A 22,341-nucleotide genomic window follows, 5' to 3' on the forward strand; every position below is an offset into this window, starting at 1 on the left:
AATATGAAAATATTTGATTTTTATTTCCCTAACCAAAATATAGTACGTCATGAATATGATGGGGACGAAGCCCAAAACAAACACACACACACACACACACACACACACACACACACACACAGACACACACAGGGATGTTACCCAAACAAAAGAGCGAGGTGTAAACCTCTAATAAATACACGGCACGAGACCCATAATAACAATACACGGGAACAGAGGGCAAAATTAAACACATACTAAATCAGGGGGAATGGGAATGATGGTGGTAATGATCCAATTCAGTGACGCCTAGAAGGCCGGTGACGTTGACCTCCGGAGCTGGTGAACGGAGTGAGCAGCAGTACCGGGGGGGAATCAGTGACAACTTTCCTGGACATAGCCACTATATTGTGATCACTGCATCCAATGGGTATGGATGCAGCTTTGGAGAAAAGTTCTACAGTGTTAGTAACATGTGATCAGTACATGTGGATGATATAGTTACTGTAGTGTTTGTAAACACCCTGGTAGGTTGATTAATAACCTGGACCAGATTACAGGCACTGGTTACAGTGAGCAGTTTCCTCTTGAGCAGACAGCTTGAGGAAAACCAGTCAATATTCAGATCCCCAAGAAAGTAGAGACGTCTGTTTACATCACATACACTATCAAGCATTTCACACAAATTATCAAGATACTGACTGTTAGCGCTTGGTGGCCTATAGCAACACACTAAAATAATAGGCTTTAGATGAGGCAGGTGAACCGGCAACCACAACACTTCAACAACACTTGACATGAGATCTTCTCTAAGCATTACAGGGATATGGCTCTGAATATACAGTAACATATAGACTAGAAGCAGCATCCTCATTTTTATAGGACAATAAGGGTGGCTAGTATAATCTCAAAAGCACTTGAAAACAGAAGCTATGGGGAGTGATTGAGGCAGCGTACTGTATCATATTACTCCTTAACAGAAGCCAGTAGTTTTGTACACTGATCATTTCATATCCGCATCCAACACATTTAGTTTCCCTGTGAAACATAGCTGTCGCATACTGTTATTTGTAAACTGCCTGAGAATATCTGATCAGGTGAAATCCACATTAGGGTTCTCCCACTGTGTTCTGAACACAGCTGCACACCAGTCCCTGATGGACAAGACAACACAGGTCCACACAACAAAGATTATAAAAAGTTAAGCATTTATTTTTTTATATTATAAAGATGTACAATATTTGCTTAATTATAAAATAAGAATGCTTTAAAATCGATATTACCATTCATTTATATCTTTACAATTCTCTTCAGAGTAGCAATCTAATGACATACCGCATAACAAGTAACACTCCAGTACAGCTGCTACACAACATCCTCACACAAAATGTAGTTTTCATTTTGAGCTGAAGACGGACGGAACCGGTAAGAAATGTTTAAAAAAATGATAGAATATTTAACTGTAATGAAAAAGTGAGTAAGAAAAGGAGGTCCATCTGGTTTTTATGGAATCTTAACAAGGTTGAAAATAAGTTTTGCATGTAGAAGTTGACCTGGTTTGTATTCTGAGGATGGTGACCGGGTGGTCCTAACCTCAGCGTTGTGAAGAGCACCTGACGTTCGGAGGTATAATCACCTGTTTGACCAGGTTGCTGTAGTAGACCCTTAACATGGTGCTATTAACCATTAAAAAGGTACATTTCTAAATTGTTCAACTTCATATGCATCATCTCCAGCACCACCCCAACCTCAACATATGTGAAAATTGCACATTCCTTTGTTTTGTTGTAAAAAAGATAGAAGACAAGCGTTTCCAATGACATCGTGGGATTTTAACCAATTATGAGTAGGAATTGCCTACTAATTGGTTGACGACGTCATTGGAAACTTATCTTCCTCTGCATTTTGTACTCCAAAACATAGAAACGCGCAATTTTCACATATGTTGATGTTGGGGTGATGCTGGGGATAATGAATATGAAGTTGAACATTTTTAGAAATGTTCCTTTAAGTACTGGTCCATGAATATATTCCAACAGATACAGACATAAAGATATACATTTGATGAAACCTTCCATTTAACTTTGGTTACCAGAAAGTATTACTTGATAACACCTTTTTATATTAACATTAAGTTAGACAAAAGTGTGTCAGGTGCTGGAAGTGGAAGTAGGAAAAACAGACATCAAGTGTACTAGTTAGCCTATTCAAATCATGCAAGTGTGCCTGGGCCTGGCTCCAACCCCTCTCAGATCCATCTATGGCCCCAACCCTCCATGCAGAGAGTCATCTACCATACGCAGTGGACCATCGGAAGACATCAGATGGCTAGTAGATTGTCAAAAGTTGCCAGCGGCTTGGACACACATCCCCTATTCATCATTATCTAAGACGGAGAGGAAGAGGGGAGAGATGGGAATCATGTTAAAAAAACCAAAGAGTCATTAGATTAGCAGTAGCCCGAGAGAATCGTTGGATTCACTCAGAGCCCAGGAGTCACAGGTCAAATCATCTTTCTTCATTTGACGGGATGGGCGAGAAACTGAACACATCACTTTCGCAGTCATATTACTAAATTGCCATTCCCATTAACCTAAGCCAGTGACCTTTGACCCTGAACACTAAAGTAGAGAGGGGGATAGAGGTTAAACTCTTGAATCTGGCACATGCAAAACAGCCATACAACAGCATTCAGCAGGATCACCATTTCAAATCAAATCAAAGTTTATTTGTCACGTGCGCCGAATACAACAGGTGTAGTAGACCTTACAGTGAAATGCTTACTTACAGGCTCTAACCAATAGCGGAAAAAAGGTATTAGGTGAACAATAGGTAGGTAAAGAAATAAAACAACATTAAAAAGACAGGCTATATACAGTAGCGAGGCTATAAAAGTAGCGAGGCTACATACAGACACAGGTTAGTCCGGCTGATTGAGGTAGTATGTACATGTAGATATGGTTAAAGTGACTATGCATATATGATGAACAGAGAGTAGCAGTAGCGTAAAAGAGGGGGTTGGCGGGTGGGACACAAAGCAGAGAGCCCGGTTAGCCAATGTGCGGGAGCACTGGTTGGTTGGCCCAATTGAAGTAGTATGTACATGAATGTATAGTTAAAGGGACTATGCATATATGATAAACAAAGAGTAGCAGCAGCGTAAAAAAGAGGGGTTGAGGGGGCACACAATGCAAATAGTCCGGGTAGCCATTTGATTACCTGTTCAGGAGTCTTATGGCTTGGGGGTAAAAACTGTTGAGAAGCCTTTAAATCCTAGACTTGGCACTCCGGTACCGCTTGCCATGAACAGTCTATGACTGGGGTGGCTGGGGTCTTTGACAATTTTTAGGGCCTTCCTCTGACACCACCTGGTGTAGAGGTCCTGGATGGCAGGCAACTTAGCCCCAGTGATGTACTGGGCCGTACGCACTACCCTCTGAAGTGCCTTGCGGTCAGAGGCCGAGCAATTTCCGTACCAGGCAGTGATGCAACCAGTCAGGATTCTCTTGATGTTGCAGCTGTAGAACCTTTTGAGGATCTCAGGACCCATGCCAAATCTTTTTAGTTTCCTGAGGGGGAATAGGCTTTGTCGTGCCCTCTTCACGACTGTCTTGGTGTGTTTGGACCATTCTAGTTTGTTGTTGATGTGGACACCATGGAACTTGAAGCTCTCAACCTGCTCCACTACAGCCCCGTCGGTGAGAATGGGGGAGTGCTCATTCCTCCTTTTCCTGTAGTCCACAATAATCTCCTTAGTCTTGGTTACGTTGAGGGATAGGTTGTTATTCTGGCACCACCCATCCAGGTCTCTGACCTCCTCCCTATAGGCTGTCTCGTCGTTGTCGGTGATCAGGCCTACCACTGTTGTGTCGTCTGCAAACTTAATGATGGTGTTGGAGTCGTGCCTGGCCATGCAGTCGTGGGTGAACAGGGAGTACGGAGGGGACTGAGCACGCAACCCTGGGGAGCTCCAGTGTTGAGGATCAGCGTGGCAGATGTGTTGCTACCTACCCTCACCACCTGGGGGCGGCCCGTCAGGAAGTCCAGGATCTAATTGCAGAGGGAGGTGTTTAGTCCCAGGATCCTTAGCTTAGTGATGAGCTTTGAGGGTACTATGGTGTTGCACGCTGAGCTGTAGTCAATGAATAGCATTCTCACATAAGTGTTCCTTTTGTCCAGGTTGGAAAGGGCAGTGTGGAGTGCAATAGAGATTGCATCATCTGTGGATCTGTTTGGGCGGTATGCAAATTGGAGTGGGTCTAGGGTTTCTGGGATAATGGTGTTGATGTGAGCCATTACCAACCTTTCAAAGCACTTCATGGCTATGGACGTGAGTACTACGGGTCTGTAGTCATTTAGGCAGGTTGCCTTTGTGTTCTTGGGCACAGGGACGATGGTGGTCTGCTTGAAACATGTTGGTATTACAGACTCAATCAGGGACATGTTGAAAATGTCAGTGAAGACACCTGCCAGTTGGTCAGCACATGCCCGGAGCACACGTCCCGGTAATCCGTCTGGCCCCGCAGCCTTGTGTATGTTGACCTGTTTAAAAGTCTTACTCACATCGGCTACGGAGAGCGTGATCACACAGTTGTCTGGAACAGCTGATGCTCTCATGCATGCCTCAGTGTTGCTTGCCTCGAAGCAAGCATAGAAGTGATTTAGCTCGTCTGGTATGCTCGTGTCACTGGGCAGGTCGCGGCTGTGCTTCCCTTTGTAGTCTATAATAGTTTGCAAGCCCTGCCACATAAGACGATCATCGGAGCCGGTGTAGTATGATTCAATCTTATCCCTGTATTGACGCTTTGCCTGTTTGATGGTTCGTCGCAAGGCATAGCAGGTTTTCTTGTAAGCTTCCGGGTTAGAGTCCCGCACCTTGAAAGCGGCAGCTCTACCCTTTAGCTCAGTGCCAATGTTGCCTGTAATCCATGGCTTCTGGTTGGGGTATGTACGTACAGTCACTGTGGGGACGATGTCCTCGATGCACTTATTGATAAAGCCAGTGACTGATGTGGTGTACTCCTCAATGCCATCGGAAGAATCCCGAACATGTTCCAGTCTGTGATAGCAAAACAGTCCTGTAGTTTAGCATCTGCTTCATCTGACCACTTTTTTATAGACCGAGTCACTTGTGCTTCTTGCTTTAAGCAGGAATCAGGAGGATAGAGTTGTGGTCGGATTTACCAAATGGAGGGTGAGGGAGAGCTTTGTACGCGTCTCTGTGTGTGGAGTACAGGTGATCTAGGTGAATTTTTTTCCCTCTGGTTGCACATTTAACATGTTGATGGAAATTTGGTGGAACTGATTTAAGTTTCCCTGCATTTAAGCATAAATGGAGACAAGTTGCTCTAATCTTCAGCGACAGGTTAGACTAATTCCGATTACAGACAAGTTTAAAGCAGCAGAGTAAAAGCGTTGTAAATCAGCTTCACCCTCCTGCTCCATTAACATTCCCCTCTCTGCTCTCATTGCCTAAATGAAAGGGCGTGAGGCACACACAAGATCAAATAATAATGGATCGATCAGCAAGGCTGTTAGAGACAAACAGGCCAGCACTGGAAGTCTAGACAGAACAGTCTAGACAGTGTGGTAAGGAGGGAGAGAAAGACAAGTGTTTATTTTATCCAAAGAGTAAGAAGAGGGAACAAAACAGAGAGCAGAGAGACAGTCCAGAGAGACTGAGAGCTTTGTCTGAAGCCTCTGCTCTCATGTCCTGGGGGAGTTCCGTTCCGTTCTGTCAGACACAAATTAAACTCTTCCCCCCTACACCTCCCCAGTGTCTGACAGCTGACTTGGCACAGGAGTCTGGTTGTGTGTGTGTGTGTGTGTGTGTGTTGGGGGGGGTCTTTAGGGTGTGTTTCACATCGCCACAGTCCAAGTGACTGGGTAGAGCTGTGGGGGCGTTAGGAGAGAATAGCAGATTGGGCAGATTAGATTAAAGGGTTTATTGGCTCTCTCACACAGTCTAGAGCTGTGGGAGAACCTGTTTTAGAGGCATTCAGCATACTCGCTGAACACAACAATTAATAGAAGAACACATCATGCATGCCTGTGATTTAAACATGAGGGGAAATAGATCTGTCAAAACAAAGGGCAAATAAGTGAAGGTGGGATGCAGAGTAGAGAGAGACAGAGAGAGAGAGAGAGAGAGAGAGAGAGAAAAGGTCTCTGATACTAACCCTCTTGGTAGGCTCCATCAGCCATGACCAGGTGAAGGATGTTGGGGTACAGGTGCTGGTTCTCAGTCCCCAGGATGTTGTTCAGTAACATGTCGATGTTCTTATCCTCAACCTCACGAATTGCCTTTAATGGTACAATGACATGAACATTCAATTACCATCCGTAATTTCTGGACGATAGATCATAACTACATCATGAGGGTAGAGGGTAAGCGGGTCCAATCCATACCTTGATCTTATTGTAGGCCTCTATAAAGTTCTCAAAGCCCATCTCCTGCTCCAGGTTCAAACGCAGCTCCTCCAGACGGCTGCAGATGCTGTCCTGCTGTTCAGCTTCAACATCCTCCTCCTCACCACTGTCGTCTGGTGTTCACACACACAATCCTGTTGAGAATCTGGTTCTGACTGTGAGCATTGTAACTATTGTGCATGTGGATAAAAGAAGGATTACTAAATGTACCTGATTGCCAATCTTCATGGAGCTGGCTCTCACTGCTGTGGTGCTCCTCTTCTTCCATTCTTCATGGAGCTGGCTCTCACTGCTGTGGTGCTCCTCTTCTTCCATTCTTCATGGAGCTGGCTCTCACTGCTGTGGTGCTCCTCTTCTTCCATTCTTCATGGAGCTGGCTCTCACTGCTGTGGTGCTCCTCTTCTTCCATTCTTCATGGAGCTGGCTCTCACTGCTGTGGTGCTCCTCTTCTTCCATTCTTCATGGAGCTGGCTCTCACTGCTGTGGTGCTCCTCTTCTTCCATTCTTCATGGAGCTGGCTCTCACTGCTGTGGTGCTCCTCTTCTTCCATTCTTCATGGAGCTGGCTCTCACTGCTGTGGTGCTCCTCTTCTTCCATTCTTCATGGAGCTGGCTCTCACTGCTGTGGTGCTCCTCTTCTTCCAGTCCGTTGGTGAGTGTGTGTCCTGCCTCCTCATCACCTGGATTCCCATTAGAACTCTCCTCCTCATCCTCAGCCATCCCGTTCAGCTCCTCCTCTACCTCAGCAGAATCGTCATCATCATCATCATCATCATCATCCAAAGCAGGGTTGCCATTGAAGCAATCTCCTCCCTCTTCCTCTGGAGGGCTCCCGTTAAGAGCCAGAGCCCCCCTCACCATCTTCATCACCCCTCTCCCTCGCTGTTTTCCTCTTGTAGGAGTCTCTCCATGGAGGCCCTTAGCTCCCTCAGGTCATCATCCTGATACACACTGAGAGAACACAGGACATATTACTCACAGCTTCATTATACACATGGTTTCATACTGCACAAAGCATGTTCCTCATGACACAGAGAAGTCAACTTAAGTGTCTATATATCAAACATATACTCATGGTGTTTGTGTGTGTGTAGTGCAAGTGTGTCGCAGTGTCTTACTCCTCATTCTCTGATTGTGCATCCTCCTTGGCCTCTTCTTCCTCCATTGTCTCTATCTCCAGGTTGTTGTTGTTGTCGGGGGGCAACAGCCCCGTTGACGCCTCCTGTAATGAGCTGAACAGTCTGCTGAGGTCTGGGAGAGAACAGGTCCACAGCATCTGAGGACACACACACCACACAGCCAGCAAGTCACACTCCTATACACCCACCATGACTAACTAAATATCACACATGCAAATTCTTAGCGCCAGCTCAAGACTTTCATAACTCAAAAGTTTACACCAGGATTTTCTTTTGTTACACCAGGATTTTCTTTTGTTACACCAGGATTTTCTTTTGTTACACCAGGATTTTCTTTTGTTACACCAGGATTTTCTTTTGTTGCCTTAAATAAGTTGTAGTGCAGCCAGGTCAGGTGCCCAGAAGCTCAAGAAACCGAATAGAATTGTAATATGTGAAAAATGCCTTTAACTACGGGATCAGCATCCGTAATCAGGACAGTTGCTGCTCAATATGCGATATTTGACTAGAATGGCGTTGTAAACAAAAGCCAATTTTCCAGGATATCATTTTAGGTGGAAATTGAGATGATGGGTCCGATCATGTTTGAGGACATGGGTGTGCATGTGAGGTGTGTGTGTGTGTGTGTGTGTGTGTGGGCATGCGTGAGTGAGTGAGTGTGTGAGGCAGGCCGGTGGAGTGGCCTCTGGTATGATGACACATCAGGGATGTGGAAGAATCGCATTAATAACGCTGTGTCCAGGGAGAGCCATCGCTGAAAACACACATGCAGGGCTCCCGACCTGGACCTGAGCGTGCACGCACACACACAGCTCCAAGTTGGAACTCTGCACAGACACACACAGTCCCTACAAAAATAACAGGGAACTTCGCCTGTCTCTCCCTGGGCCTCTCTCCCTCTCTCCCCGGTAGAGGTTATGAAAGATGCAGGAAGATAAATGTCCTCTCTCCCCCATCAGGCTCTCTTCCAGGACACGTGATTAATAGGGCTGGCTCCATTCCAGAGCCCTTTATTATTAAAGACTGAATCAGAGCCTAAAAATACCACAGAACCTCCGCATTTCATCAGGCACAGGCAGAAAGGTCCGAGTACATTTTCTGAACATCTACCACAGCTGTGCATCACATCACTGTAGAGGACAGAATAATAGATGTCATATGAATGAAGACCCTGCAATAGACCAGCGTCCTGTCCAGAGGGTGTACTTGTACATCAAGCTGCCTCACGCTACCGAAACAGGAGACTGATCCTACGAGCCATTCTGGCTCGCACAAGTCAAGGCTCGTTCAAGGCTACTTACTTACGGGAGTGGCAAGTAGCCTAGCTGTTAAGAGCATTGGGCCAGTAACCGAGAGGTCGCTGGTTCGAATCCCCAAGCCGACTAGGTGAAAAATCAGTCGTTGTGCCCTTAAGCAAGGCACTTAGCCCTAATTGCTCCTGTAAGTCACTCTGGATAAGAGAGTCGGCTAAATGACTAAATTGTGATTGATATAGGATACTGGCTGATAATAATGAACCATTTAATTTATTCATTTTATGGAGGAAATATGCTTGTTACTTGTGATTGTGTACTATTATAGAAGGATGTTCAGGGACAGGGTTACAATATTAGTGCGATTATGAGAATGTTATTACTCCGTTATTCATAATATTTCCTTTATAATTCCACATCCATCCATTCTCTTTAGTTATTATCCCCAGTCTCCATGAGGAGAAGTGTTGTTATTCACCTTGGGGTTGTTGGCGTCGAACTGGCCCGCGGAGAGGCCGATGAAGAGGGCGTTGTGGTGTTTGGAGCGGAGCGGAGAGACGAAGCGAGAGCGTGAGGCCAGAGAGGAGGACGAGTCCTCCATGGACGACTGGGCTGACATAAGAACCAGAGCTGCAGTACGACGGTGGGCCGAGGAGGAGGACAGCTTCACAAACAGAGGTTCCTCACACACTGGCACTATAGCTAGACGAAGGGAGGGAAAGAGAAAGAAAGAGGAAAAGGCAGCTGAGCATGGGACACCAGCTTCACCGAAAAGGCAGTCTAGTTATAGCAGTGTCTCTCTCAGTTTACCAGACGATTCGGGTTGTTTCTCTGCCATCTCCCCAACCCCCTTGGTTTCTGCTGGAGTTACTCTGCCCTCTGGTGACCTGATAGGGAAGTCACACACAAAATACAATGCAAGTATCAATTAGGAATTCTGTATTCAGAAGGCTGGTTTTGCAAGACATAATTCTTTGTAATTGAGTTTCATGAACATGTCCTAAATAATCCAAGAAAATGGCTAAACTTCATTACAGTTCAAGTCACATTTTAGTCAAGAGGTTTTTAATCCAATGTTAATAATGTTAATGGAAATCACATTAGGTCACTAGGAATAGGCATATACTTGGATTAGATGCATGCCATGCCGCTCCAGTGGAGGCAGTAAACCCTCACCTCAGCAGCAGGGCCTGTTTCTCCCATGCCTGCTCTACGCCAGCTGGGGGATTTGCAGCCCGCTTTTGGCACTCCTCCAGGACCACTGACTCCAAGTCTGTTGGATCTGGAAAGAACACGAGAACATCTGCCTGAGTGATTTAGATGGGCTGATATATTCTACTACCTGTATGTCTCTGGATAAAGAGTGTCAGTAACTGATAACCTGTACAGTACGTAACCCACTCACCCTCTCTCTCTATAGGTTTGGGTGGCGTCTTCAGGCATCTCTTCTAACATAGTCTGCCTCTTCTCCTGACCTGTCACTTCCACTAAGGTCGCCCCCACTTCCTGACCTTTGGGCTTGGCTCTGGGCGCATCACTTGGAGCGCCGATGGAGCGGCACTCAATCTTCTTTCTCCTAAGCTCTGCCTCATTACAGGACACCTGGCTGTCTGAGCCATCACTGTCGTACTGGAAGGGACCCCAGAACGACCCCGAGAGGATGTCATAAACCTCTCACACAAAAACGATCCAACAAATACAGTGTCATAATCTGACAGGATCTGATCTCTGGTGGCGGAGGGATACCTTCTCTCCTCTGAGGTGTGCTTTGATCTGCTGGCGCTCGTTGAAGTTCTGTAGCCTGATCTGCCTCCGCTGGGACAGGTACTCCTGAGAACAGACACACAGATGTTACACACACACACACACACACACACACACACACACACACACACACACACACACACACACACACACACACACACAACTAAGAAGTTACACAGTGCTCAGTGAGACTACAGCGCAGATCACCTTAGCAGGTAACACAGACACACACACGTTTTCACCTGATACAACAAACACCAACTGATGATTTAAAAACACAACATAATTCACTAACATCATAACCATTTCCACAAGGAGAACATTGACTGAATTAGCCATCAACACATTTGACACGACAAAAAAAAGACAATACATTCACTTCAGTGCGTTCACTTCAGTTACACGTAAACGCCTAAAAATGACACACTGGTGTTAATTGAGATGAGGTTCTTTCAGTCAAAAACAAAACAAAAAACCCCTGGCAAAATATAATGTGCACAAAAATGTGTGGAAAGAGTAAAAAAAAACAGCCATTACTGGTGCACCAAATGAATGAACGGCAGCTCTGACACAGACTTGTGCATTGACATGACGTTACACACACCTGTCCACACAGAAACATGCAGTACAGGGAGTGAGACACTGGGAGGTGCTGCTGGGTCACTTTTTGACTGCAGAGTTGAGGGGATGTGTCTGAGGGTAGCACCATGCAGACACAACAGAAGACGGGGAAGCCAAACCCAGGCATGTCGTTATGAGTGAGGGATCGGATGGAGTGAGGCTGGCTGGACATCCAGAGCTGAAAGCTGGGCTCCTACCTCCTCCTCTTTGTTGGGCTTGACTCTCCTGTAGCTGGACTGACCATAGAGGGCTGCCAGGTTTTGCCGGGCACCCTGTTCACAGTTCAATTCAATCACATTTCAGATGTATAAAATGTGCTGCATTTAGTCCAAAACACCGGTAAGCATTCAATTCAACCTTGATTCCAGATCGAAACTATGGTTATTAACAATTCAAAGTTAATTTGTCACGTGCGCCGAATTCAACAGGTGTAAATCTTACAGTGAAATGCTTACTTACAGGCTCTAACCAATAGTGCAAAAAAAGGTGTAAGGTGAACAATAAGTAAGTAAAGAAATAAAAACAACAATTAAAAAGACAGGCTATATACAGTAGCGAGGCTATAAAAGTAGCGAGGCTACATATGCTCTACATATACTCTACCTGTGGCTCAGTTGATAGAGCATGGTGTTTGCAACGCCAGGGTTGTGGGTTTGATTCCACGGGGGGCCAGTACAAAAAAAAATGAAATGTATGCATTCACCACTGTAAGTTGCTCTGGATAAGAGCGTCTGCTAAATGACTAAAATGTAAATGTAAATGGTTAGTCAGGCTGATTGAGGTAGTATGGCTCTTTGTCCTCTGTACCTGCGTCGCTTCCTCTTGCAAATAACGGGGATGTTGGCCCTGTCGGGTGTTTGGAGAATGTCTTGTGCGTCTTGCTTGTTGAAGAAAAAAATCCTCGTCTAATCCGAGGTGAGTGATCGCTGTCCTGATATCCAGAAGCTCTTGCTTGTTGAAGAAAAAATCCTCGTCTAATCCGAGGTGAGTGATCGCTGTCCTGATATCCAGAAGCTCTTTTTTGTCGTAAGATACGGTTTCAGAAACATTATGTACAAAATAAGTTACAAATAACGCGAAAAAAAACACATCATAGCACAATTGGTTGGGCGCCCGTAAAACTGCTGCTGGGGGAGGGGGGGGGGTTCCAACTGTCCCTCAGGGCGCACCTTGTTCAGCATGGCGTCCCTTTTACGCTGCAGGAACTCCTGAACCTGATTGACCCGTTCAGCTCCCGCATGACCCCAATGCCTGGAAACAGTTGTAGAGGAAAAGCTTTAATTGACTTAGTATTGAAATAACATTGTACATCATGACTAAGAACTATTACCAAAAAAATCCAGCAAAGCTTTACTGCCAGTTAGAGACAGAACAGTGTGTTCTAGAATAGTTCGTGACCAACCACGGACCTGCTAACATGAGCTTGCTCTAGCCTCCATAGCTCGCTCTTCACCGCATCATGGTCTGGGAGACAAGCATGACCGTTGATTAGACTACAGTACATGAAGTATATTTAAATAGGTTCGAATCAACACAGGCTTCCTTCTCTGGACGTACACCAGCCAGTAAGTCGACTCAATAAAGGCTATACATGACACCATTTCATCATCGTGGTGGCAGCGGCCGCTGCCTCAATGTACCTCAAAGACTTTGCATTATTCTGTGTGTGTGTGACAAATTTACTCAGAATTTGTACAATTAAGGTGATTCAACTCTACAAATTTTAAAATGAGTGTTTACAAACTGACATTCACACAAAGACCAAATCCTCAAAGTAAGTTCACGGCCCAATGTGAGGCAATGTCCCCTCAGCCAGGCAGACATGGTTACCTTTTGTTGTTGTACGGTTAGTTTTCACAAATCTCAGGTGACAGGTAGTACGGCGTCCCGATACATGTCCTGGCCAGCTCCACAGTACTGAGAAAGAAGATTGTGGAGTTACTGAAATGGAGATTACCGTTGCAAAGAAGTTGCCCCCTTTTTCACTAAAACGCAGGCTAGCTTCTTTAGTATGTTGTCTTGCTCACCTATTACTCCTGCGCTCCCTCCATGACAAAAATCAGTCTGTTGCTACGGAAACGTAAGTCTTTTTTGTGCTTCATTCATCTGAACCATGGCTTTCAGGTGAGTTTCATCTGCTTGGTGCCTCCATTGTTTTTTTTGTACCTGCTCCCCAGAGAACTGCACTCCTTTCTGAGAGTTGATCGTCTTGAATAGGTCTCCTCCCTCACAGTAATCCATTACGATGTACAGACATCCACACTCTAGAAAACACAAAGACACACACAAAGATTAGTTTAACCCCTGTCTATGTATTACACTGTGCTACAGGACACACAAGCACCGTTATTCGATCTCCTTGGCCAGACAGGTGTTAAACAGACTCTGCAGGCTTGAATCAGGAGGGAGAGGACAGTGTGAGGTCATCCATCCTCCGTCTAATGTAATTAATGAGCCAGATGGATTCTCTACTTCCCCTCTGGAGGCTTCTGCCAAGTCTCACACACCCACTGAGATTCATCACGTTGGTTCATTAGCAATCACACCACAGGTGACGGGCCCTGTAGCTCAGTTGGTAGAGCATGGTGCTTGTAATTCCAGGGTAGTGGATTCAATTCCCAGGACCACCAATATGTAAAATGTATGCGTGCAGGACTAAATCGCTTAGGTTTAAGTGTATGCTAAATTACATGATTTATTTCACAAGTCTCAAGGAAATGGATATAGGCCCAGAGGTATTCTGGCCATCACGGCTGAATGTTGACCTCTGAACTGGGGCCCCTGGACTGTGTAGTGCGCAGGTTGTTGTTCACCTTCAAAGGACTCTTTGTACTGGACGACGTTGGGGTGGCTCATGTTGGCCAGAAAAGCCACCTCTTTCCGGGACTCCTGTCTCTCTTTACTGGACATCTGCCATAGAAAGTGAGAGAGGGGGAGGGAAAAGGCAAAGAGATAGCGACAGAAATATATCATATTATGGGTGGAATAAGACTTCCATAACATGTAAAATGTGACATGTCATGTGTGTTCTCTCTTACCCGGGAGATGCCGATCTGCTTGATGACATACTGTTTTCCATCGTCCCTGGATTTGATGAGGATTGCTTTCCCGAAGGAACCTTACCCTATCTTCCTCACCTTTTCATAGTTGTCCATGTCTCTGAAACAGATGACTTCAAAGATAAAAACAAACAATTGTAATTTAGCTTAGGCTAAGACTTATGCGTGCCTAGGCTTGCAAAGGGAGGGTATATTACTGGAAACTTCAGAAGTTCACCAGTAAACTACTAGAATTTTGGTAGCTTTCAAGTTATTTCATAAGCTGACATCTAGTCGCATTTTTGGGTACTTCAGATTATCACAGGTGGCTAATTCTCTGGCCCTCTGTGTGACCTTATGACATGTAAAATATATAAAATAATCAAAATCAGATGATTTAAAAACTCAGTTGACGGAGAGGAAACTTCTCAGCGACTTAACCATGAGGCCAATGGTCAATTTAAAACAGTTACAGAGTTTAATGGATGAAAATGGAGAGAACTGAGGATGGATCAACAACATTGTAGTTACTCTACAATACTAACCTAATTGAGAGAGAAAAGAAGTAAGCCTGTACAGGATAACAAATATTCCAAAACAATGCAACAAGGCACTAAAGTAATACTGCAAAAACATTTGGCAAAGCAATAATTGTTTTGTCTTGAATATTTTTTTTTATTTATTTTATTTAACCTTTATTTAACCAGGTAGGAAAGTTGAGAACAAGTTCTCCTTTACAATTACGACCTGGCCAAGATAAAGCAAAGCAGTTTGACACATACAACACAGAGTTACACATGGAGTAAAACAAACCTACAGTCAATAATATAGTAGAAAAATAAGTCTATATACAAAGTGAGCAAATGAGGTGAGATAAGGGAGGTAAAGGCAAAAAAGGCCATGGTGGCGAAGTAAATCCAATATAGCAAGTAAAACACTGGAATGGTAGATTTGCAGTGGAAGAAAGTGCAAAGTAGAAATAGAAATAATGGGGTGCAAAGGAGCGAAATAAATAAATACAGTAGGGGAAGAGGTAGTTGTTTGGGCTAAATTATAGATGGGCTATGTACAGGTGCAGTAATCTGTGAGCTGCTCTGACAGCTGGTGCTTAAAGCTAGTGAGGGAGATAAGTGTTTCCAGTTTCAGAGATTTTTGTAGGTCGTTCCAGTCATTGGCAGCAGAGAACTGGAAGGAGAGTCGGCCGAAGGAGGAATTGGATTTGGGGGTGACCAGAGAGATATACCTGCTGGAGCGCGTGCTACAGGTGGGTCCTGCTATGGTGACCAGCGAGCTAAGGCGGGGCTTTACCTAGCAGGGTCTTGTAGATGACCTGGAGCCAGTGGGTTTGGCGACGAGTATGAAGCGAGGGCCAGCCAACGAGAGCGTACAGGTCGCAGTGGTGGGTAGTATATGGGGCTTTGGTGACAAAACGGATGGCACTGTGATAGACTGCATCCAATTTATTGAGTAGAGTGTTGGAGGCAATTTTATAGATGACGTCGCCGAAGTCGAGGATCGGTAGGATAGTCAGTTTTACGAGGGTATGTTTGGCAGCATGAGTGAAGGATGCTTTGTTGCGAAATAGGAAGCCGATTCTCAATTTAATTTTGGATTGGAGATGCTTAGTGTGAGTCTGGAAGGAAAGTTTACAGTCTAGCCAGACACCTAGGTATTTGTAGTTGTCCACATATTCTAAGTCAGAACCATCCAGAGTAGTGATGCTGGACGGGCGGGTAGGTACAGGCAGTGATCGGTTGAAGACCATGCATTTAGTTTTACTTGCATTTAAGAGAGTTGTATGGCATTGAAGCTCGTCTGGAGGTTAGTTAAAACCTCTAGAGGTTGTGGGACGGTAGCGTCCCACCTGGCCAACATCCAGTGAAATTGCAGAGCGCCAAATTCAAGAACAGAAATACTCATTATAAAAATTCATAAAACATACAAATGTTATACATTGGTTTAAAGATTAACTTCTTGTTAACCCAACCATGGTGTCAGATTTCAGAAAGGCTTTACGGCGAAAGCATACCATGCAATTATCTGAGAACAGCGCCCAGCAGACAAATATTACAAACAGTTACCAGCCAAGTAGAGGAGTTACACAAGTCAGAAATAGCAATAAAATGAATCACTTCCCTTTTCATGATCTTCATATGTTTGCACTCAAAAGACTCCCATTTACTCAATAAATGTTAGTTTTGTTTGATAAAGTACCTCTTTATATCCAAAAACCTCCGTTTTGTTCAAGCGTTTTGTTCAGTAATCCACAGGCTCAAAGGCAGTCACAATAGGCAGACGAAAAATCCTTATCAGTAAAGTTCGTAGAAACATGTCAAACGATGTTTATAATCAATCCTCAGGTTGTTTTTAGTCATAATAATCAATAATATTTCAACCAGACAAAAGCTTCGTCAATATAAAAGGAAAAGAAGAAAGGCGCGCTTTCGGTCACGCACATGAAAAACCTCTGGGACACTGCGGTGTCCACTCATTCAAGTGGTCTTACTCCCTCATTTTTCAGAATACAAGCCTGAAACAATTTCTAAAGACTGTTGACATCTAGTGGAAGCCATAGGAAGTGCAATTTGAGTCCTAAGTCAATGGAATCTGTATAGGCAGTCTATGGAAAACTACAAACATAAAAAATCCCACTTCCTGGATGGATTTCTCTCAGGTTTTTGCCTGCCATATCAGTTCTGTTATACTCACAGACATTATTTTAACCGTTTCAGAAACTTCAGTGTTTTCTATCCAAATCTATCAATTATATGCATATCCTAGCTTCTTGGCCTGAGTAACAGGCAGTTAACTTTGGGCACACTTTTCATCCGGAGGTGAAAACAGTGCCCCCTACCCTAATGAAGTTAACACAGTGTCCAAAGAAGGGCCAGAAGTACACAGAATGGTGTCGTCTGCGTAGAGGTGAATCAGAGAATCACCAGCAGTGAGAGCGACATCATTGATGTATACAGAGAAGAGAGTCGGCCCGAGAATTGAAACCCGTGGCACCCCCATAGAGTTCCGGACAACAGGCCCTCCGATTTGACACACTGAACCCTCTGAGAAGTAGTTGGTGAACCAGGCGAGGCAATCATTTGAGAAACCAAGGCCGTTGAGTCTGCCAATAAGAATGTGGTGATTGACAGAGTCAAAAGCCTTGGCCAGGTCGATGAATACGGCTGCACAGTAATGTCTCTTATCGATGGCGGTTATGATATCGTTTAGGACCTTGAGCGTGGCTGAGGTGCACCCATGACCAGCTCTGAAACCAGATTGCATAGTGGAGAAGGTACGGTGGGATTCGAAATGGTCGGTAATCTGTTTGTTGACTTGGCTTTCGAAGACCTTAGAAAGGCAGGGTAGGATAGATATAGGTCTGTAGCAATTTGGGTCTAGAGTGTCTCCCCCTTTGAAGAGGGGGATGACAGCGGCAGCTTTCCAATCTTTGGGAATCTCAGACGATACGAAAGGGAGGTTGAACAGGCTAGTAATAGGGGTTGCAACAATTTCAGCAGATAATTTTAAAAAGAGAGGGATTGTCAAGCCCGGCTGATTTGTAGGGGTCCAGGTTTTGCAGTTCTTTAAGAACCTCAGCTATCTGGATTTGGATGAAGGAGAAATGGGGGAGGCTTGGGCGAGTTGCTGTGGGGAGTGCAGGGCTGTTGACCGTGGCAGGGGTAGCCAGGTGGAAAGCATGGCCAGCCATAGAAAAATGCTTATTGAAATTCTCAATTATAGTGTATTTATCGGTGGTGACAGTGTTTCCTAGCCTCAGTGCAGTGGGCAGCTGGGAGGACGTGCTCTTATTCTCCATGGACTTTACAGTGTCCCAGAACCTTTTTTGAGTTTGTGCTACAGGATGCACATTTCTGCTTGAAAAAGCTAGCCTTAGCATTCCTAACTGCCTGTGTATATTTGTTCCTAACTTCCCTGAAATGTTGCATATCACGGGGGCTATTCGATGCTAATGCAGAACGCCACAGGATGTTTTTGTGCTGGTCAAGGGTAGTCAGGTCTGGAGAGAACCAAGGGCTATATCTGTTCCTGGTTAAAAAAATTTTTTGAAAGGGGCATGCTTATTTAAGATGGTGAGGAAGGCATTTAAAAAAAATAACCAGGCATCCTCTACTGACGGGATGAGGTCAATATCCTTCCAGGATACCAGGGCCAGGTCGATTAGAAAGGTTTGCTCGCTGAAATGTTTCAGGGAGCGTTTGACAGTGATGAGGGGTGGTTGTTTGAATGATATCTATGAGGGTGTCCGTGTTTATAGATTTGGGGTTGTACCTGGTGGGTTCATTGATAATTTGTGAGAGATTGAGGGCATCAAGCTTAGATTGTAGGATGGCCGGGGTGTTAAGCATGTCCCAGTTTAGGTCACCTAGCAGCACGAGCTCTGAAGATAGATGGGGGGCAATCAATTCACATACGGTGTCCAGGACACAGCTGGGGGCTGAAGGAGGTCTATAGCAAGCGGCAACAGTGAGAGACTTGTTTCTGGAAAGGTGGATTTTTAAAAGTAGAAGCTCGAATTGTTTGGGTACAGACCTGGATAGTAAGCCAGAACTCTGCAGGCTAACACAGCCCCCTTTGGCAGTTCTATCTTGTCGGAAAATGTTATAGTTAGGGATGGAAATTTCAGGGTTTTTGGTGGTCTTCCTGAGCCAGGATTCAGACACGGCTAGGACATCCGGGTTGGCAGAGTGTGCTAGGGCAGTGAATAAAACAAACTTAGGGAGGAGGCTTCTAATGTTAACATGCATGAAACCAAGGCTTTTACGGTTACAGAAGTCAAGAAATGATAGCACCTGGGGAATGGGAGTGGAGCTAGGCACTGCAGGGCCTGGATTAACCTCCACATCACCAGAGGAACAGAGGAGGAGTAGGATAAGGGTAGGCTAAAATAACTGGTCGTCTAGTACGTCCAGAACAGAGAGTAAAAGGAGCAGATTTCTGGGCACGGTAGAATAGATTCAAGGCATAATGTACAGACAAAGGTATGGTAGGATGTGGATACAGTGAGGGTAAACCTGTGCATAGAGTGACGATGAAAGAGATATTTTCCCTAGAAATATAATTTAAACCAGGTGATGTCACCGCATGTGTGGTAGGTGGAACTAAAGTGTTAAATAAGGCGTATTGAGCAGGGCTAGAGGCTCTACAGTGAAATAAGGCAATAAATACTAACCAAAACAGCAATGGACAGGGCATATTGACGTTAGCGAGAGGCATGAGTAGCCGAGTGATCATAGGAGTCCAGTGAGTGGCTTCAGGCAGCTTGCGGGCCGGGGCTAGCAAGGTAACAGACAGGCCTTGGAGGGACGTCGCGACGGAAGAAAGAATAAGGCTGTAAAGTAACAAAATGTGAAAAAAGTTAAGGGGTCTGAATTCTTTCCAAAGGCACTGTATATCCATAGATTTGTCTGTTAAATCCTCCACCCATCATGCACTCTTTAAATAGCCTACCTCTGTATCAGTGAAGGGCTGTTAGTTAAAACCAAAACTCGAATTGAGGGGGTATCCCATAGGCCTACCTTTTATTAAGGAAAATGTCAAAAAGGCCTACCCATTGTTAGCTTAAGATTTTGAAGAAAATTAAACTGATCTGATTATATAAAGTGATCTATAACAGCGCTTGGTCCTTTACGCTAGAAACAAGCTGTAAAATACCTGGGAAAGACACGACTCCCATGCATATGGGGATATCATTGTTTCGTTTCTTTGACATTCAGAGGCTGACTTTGCTTGGAATCTAATTCTGCCACTATCAATTGATTAAGCTATTCACTTTCTGTACAATAGAAGATGTTTAAACCCAGAAGCTTTTAGGTAAACACTTGTGACCTTTTCTCATTGGGTTAAGCCATGGAAGAAGAGTAGCCAGCAATTAAAGCTTACATTTTTCTGCATCGGTAGGCCTAATCTGTCTGTTGCATTACCCAACTTCTGTTGAGCTTCAATTCGTGGACAGATAGCCTAACATTCTCCTGCAAAATGTCTTGATAAACTTGGGAATTCATTTTTCCGTCGATGATAGCAAGTAGCAAAGCAGCCCCAAATCATGATGCTCCCGCCACCATACTTTACAGTTTGGATGAGGTTTTGATGTTGGCGTGCTTTTTTCTCTCCATACATAGTGTTGAGTGTTCCTTCCAAACAACTCAACTATAGTTTCATCTGTCCACAGAATATTTTGCCAGTAGCGCTGTGGAACATCCTGGTGCACTTTTGCAAACTTCAGACGTGCAGCAATGTTTTTTTTTGGACAGCAGTGGCTTCTTCTGTGGTGTCCTCCCATGGACACCATTCTTGTTTAGTGTTTTACATTTCGTAGACTTGTCAACAGAGATGTTAGCATGTTCTAGAGATTTCTGTAAGTCTTTAGCTGATACTCCAGGATTCTTCTTAACCTCACTGAGCATTCTGCGCTGTGCTCTTGCAGTCATCTTTGCAGGATGGCCACTCCTAGGGAGAGTAGCAACAGTACTGAACTTTCTCCATTCATAGACAATTTGTCCTACCGTGGACTGATGAACATCGAGGCTTTCAGAGATACTTTTGTAACCCTTTACAGCTTTATATAAGTCAACAATTCTTAATCTTGGGTCTTCTGAGATCTCTTTTGTTTGAGGCATGGTTCACATCAGGCAATGCTTCTTGTGAATAGCAAACTCAAATATTGTGATTGTTTTTTATGAGGCAAGGCAGCTCTAACCAACATCTCCAATCTTGTCTCATTGATTGGACTCCAGGTTAGCTGACTCCTGACTCCAATTAGCTTTTGGAGAAGTCTGAATCTTGTGAGCCTAGGGGTTCACATACTTTTTCCAACCTACACTGTGAATGTTTAAATGATGTATTCAATATAGACAAGAAAAATACAATAATGTGTGTGTTATTAGTTTAAGCACACTATGTTTGTCTATTGTTGTGACTTATATGAAGATCAGATCAAATTTGATTACCATTTTATGCAGAAATCCAGGTAATTCCAAAGGGTTCACATACTTTTTCTTGCCACTGTATATTGTTTACAAACATTTGAGTAAAACAAGCTTGCATTTTGGGTTCAACAGTTGAACTCAGTTCATGAAGCATTTTTAAGTTCTATTCTTCAAGAATCAATGGGTATATATAATTCAGTTAAAAGTTTTAAAAAATGGATCTACCAACTAAGGATTCTAGCTTTAAACTTTTAAACTAAATATGAGAAAACACAGTATCACTGTGTACTTTGCTAAACTTCAAATAAGAAACAAAAGAAATAGAAACATACACTTAAAAAAAAAATCACACAAAATTGTACCTAGTAGTTAGGGATTACTATTTTGGATTTAAAATGAACATCATCGATGTTGTTGCAGCTCCAGTTTCTGTGGACCTTTCATTGTTGAAGTTGACCCTATTATTAAACAAACCAATTCAGAACAGCATTCTTGGTAGCTGTGAGCCGTCAGAGAGCAGTATATTTCTTTTGTTGACTTCTAGAGCTAAGAGAAAAGCTATAACTTGTCGTTGAGCATAGCCGACTAGTACACATTCAAGCCCCAGATGGAGAACTTGATAAAAATCGCTTCTTCTTTTATAGTATTATGGCGGTCCGCAAACAAAAGTACTTGATTGTAATACTTGAGTAAAAGTAGAAATGACATTTTATACATCAAATTCCTATTAAGCAAACCAGATGGCATGATTTTCTTTTTTTTCTGGACAGACAGGGGCACGCTCCAACACTCAGACTTTAGTGAGTCCGCCAGATCAGAGGCAATAGCGATGACAACGTGTTATATTAATAGGTGCATGAATTGGACCATATTGCTGTCCTGCCTGAGCATTCAAAATGCAACTAGTTCTTTTAGGTGTCAGGGAAAATGTATAGTAGTAAAAGTACATATTTTCTTTAGGAATGTAGTGGAGTAAAAGTTGTCAAAAATATAAATAGTTGGGTACAGATACACCAAAAAACGACTTAGTAGTACTTTAAAGTATTTTTACTTAAGTGCTTTACACCACTGGCTGCCACCTACTGTACTAGAGTGTGTACCACACCCCCTCAGCAGCTGTGCAGACAAAACAGGAAATGTCATTTTTGAGAACGAATAGGAATTCAGATCGTTGC

At 44.0% G+C, this 22,341-nt stretch overlaps 1 protein-coding gene across 1 annotated transcript; it reads right to left on the reverse strand.

The window, feature by feature from the left end:
- Positions 1-1,166: 1,166 nt before the first annotated feature.
- On the reverse strand, positions 1,167-15,040 carry LOC106584204 (serine/threonine-protein kinase Nek1-like). The gene is given in 18 exon segments (XM_045705904.1): positions 1,167-2,365; positions 6,159-6,282; positions 6,388-6,521; positions 6,619-6,677; positions 6,934-7,144; positions 7,291-7,358; positions 7,526-7,683; positions 9,278-9,501; positions 9,610-9,686; positions 9,976-10,081; positions 10,275-10,428; positions 10,546-10,629; positions 11,382-11,456; positions 12,354-12,435; positions 13,066-13,101; positions 13,256-13,448; positions 13,998-14,094; positions 14,223-15,040. Coding segments are annotated over 18 exon segments (2,013 nt in total). The 5' UTR covers positions 14,340-15,040; the 3' UTR covers positions 1,167-2,351.
- Between the last annotated feature and the right edge of the window lie 7,301 nt (positions 15,041-22,341).

Source organism: Salmo salar, chromosome ssa23 (genome assembly GCF_905237065.1).
Source record: "Salmo salar chromosome ssa23, Ssal_v3.1, whole genome shotgun sequence".
Classification (NCBI taxonomy): Eukaryota; Metazoa; Chordata; class Actinopteri; order Salmoniformes; family Salmonidae; genus Salmo; species Salmo salar.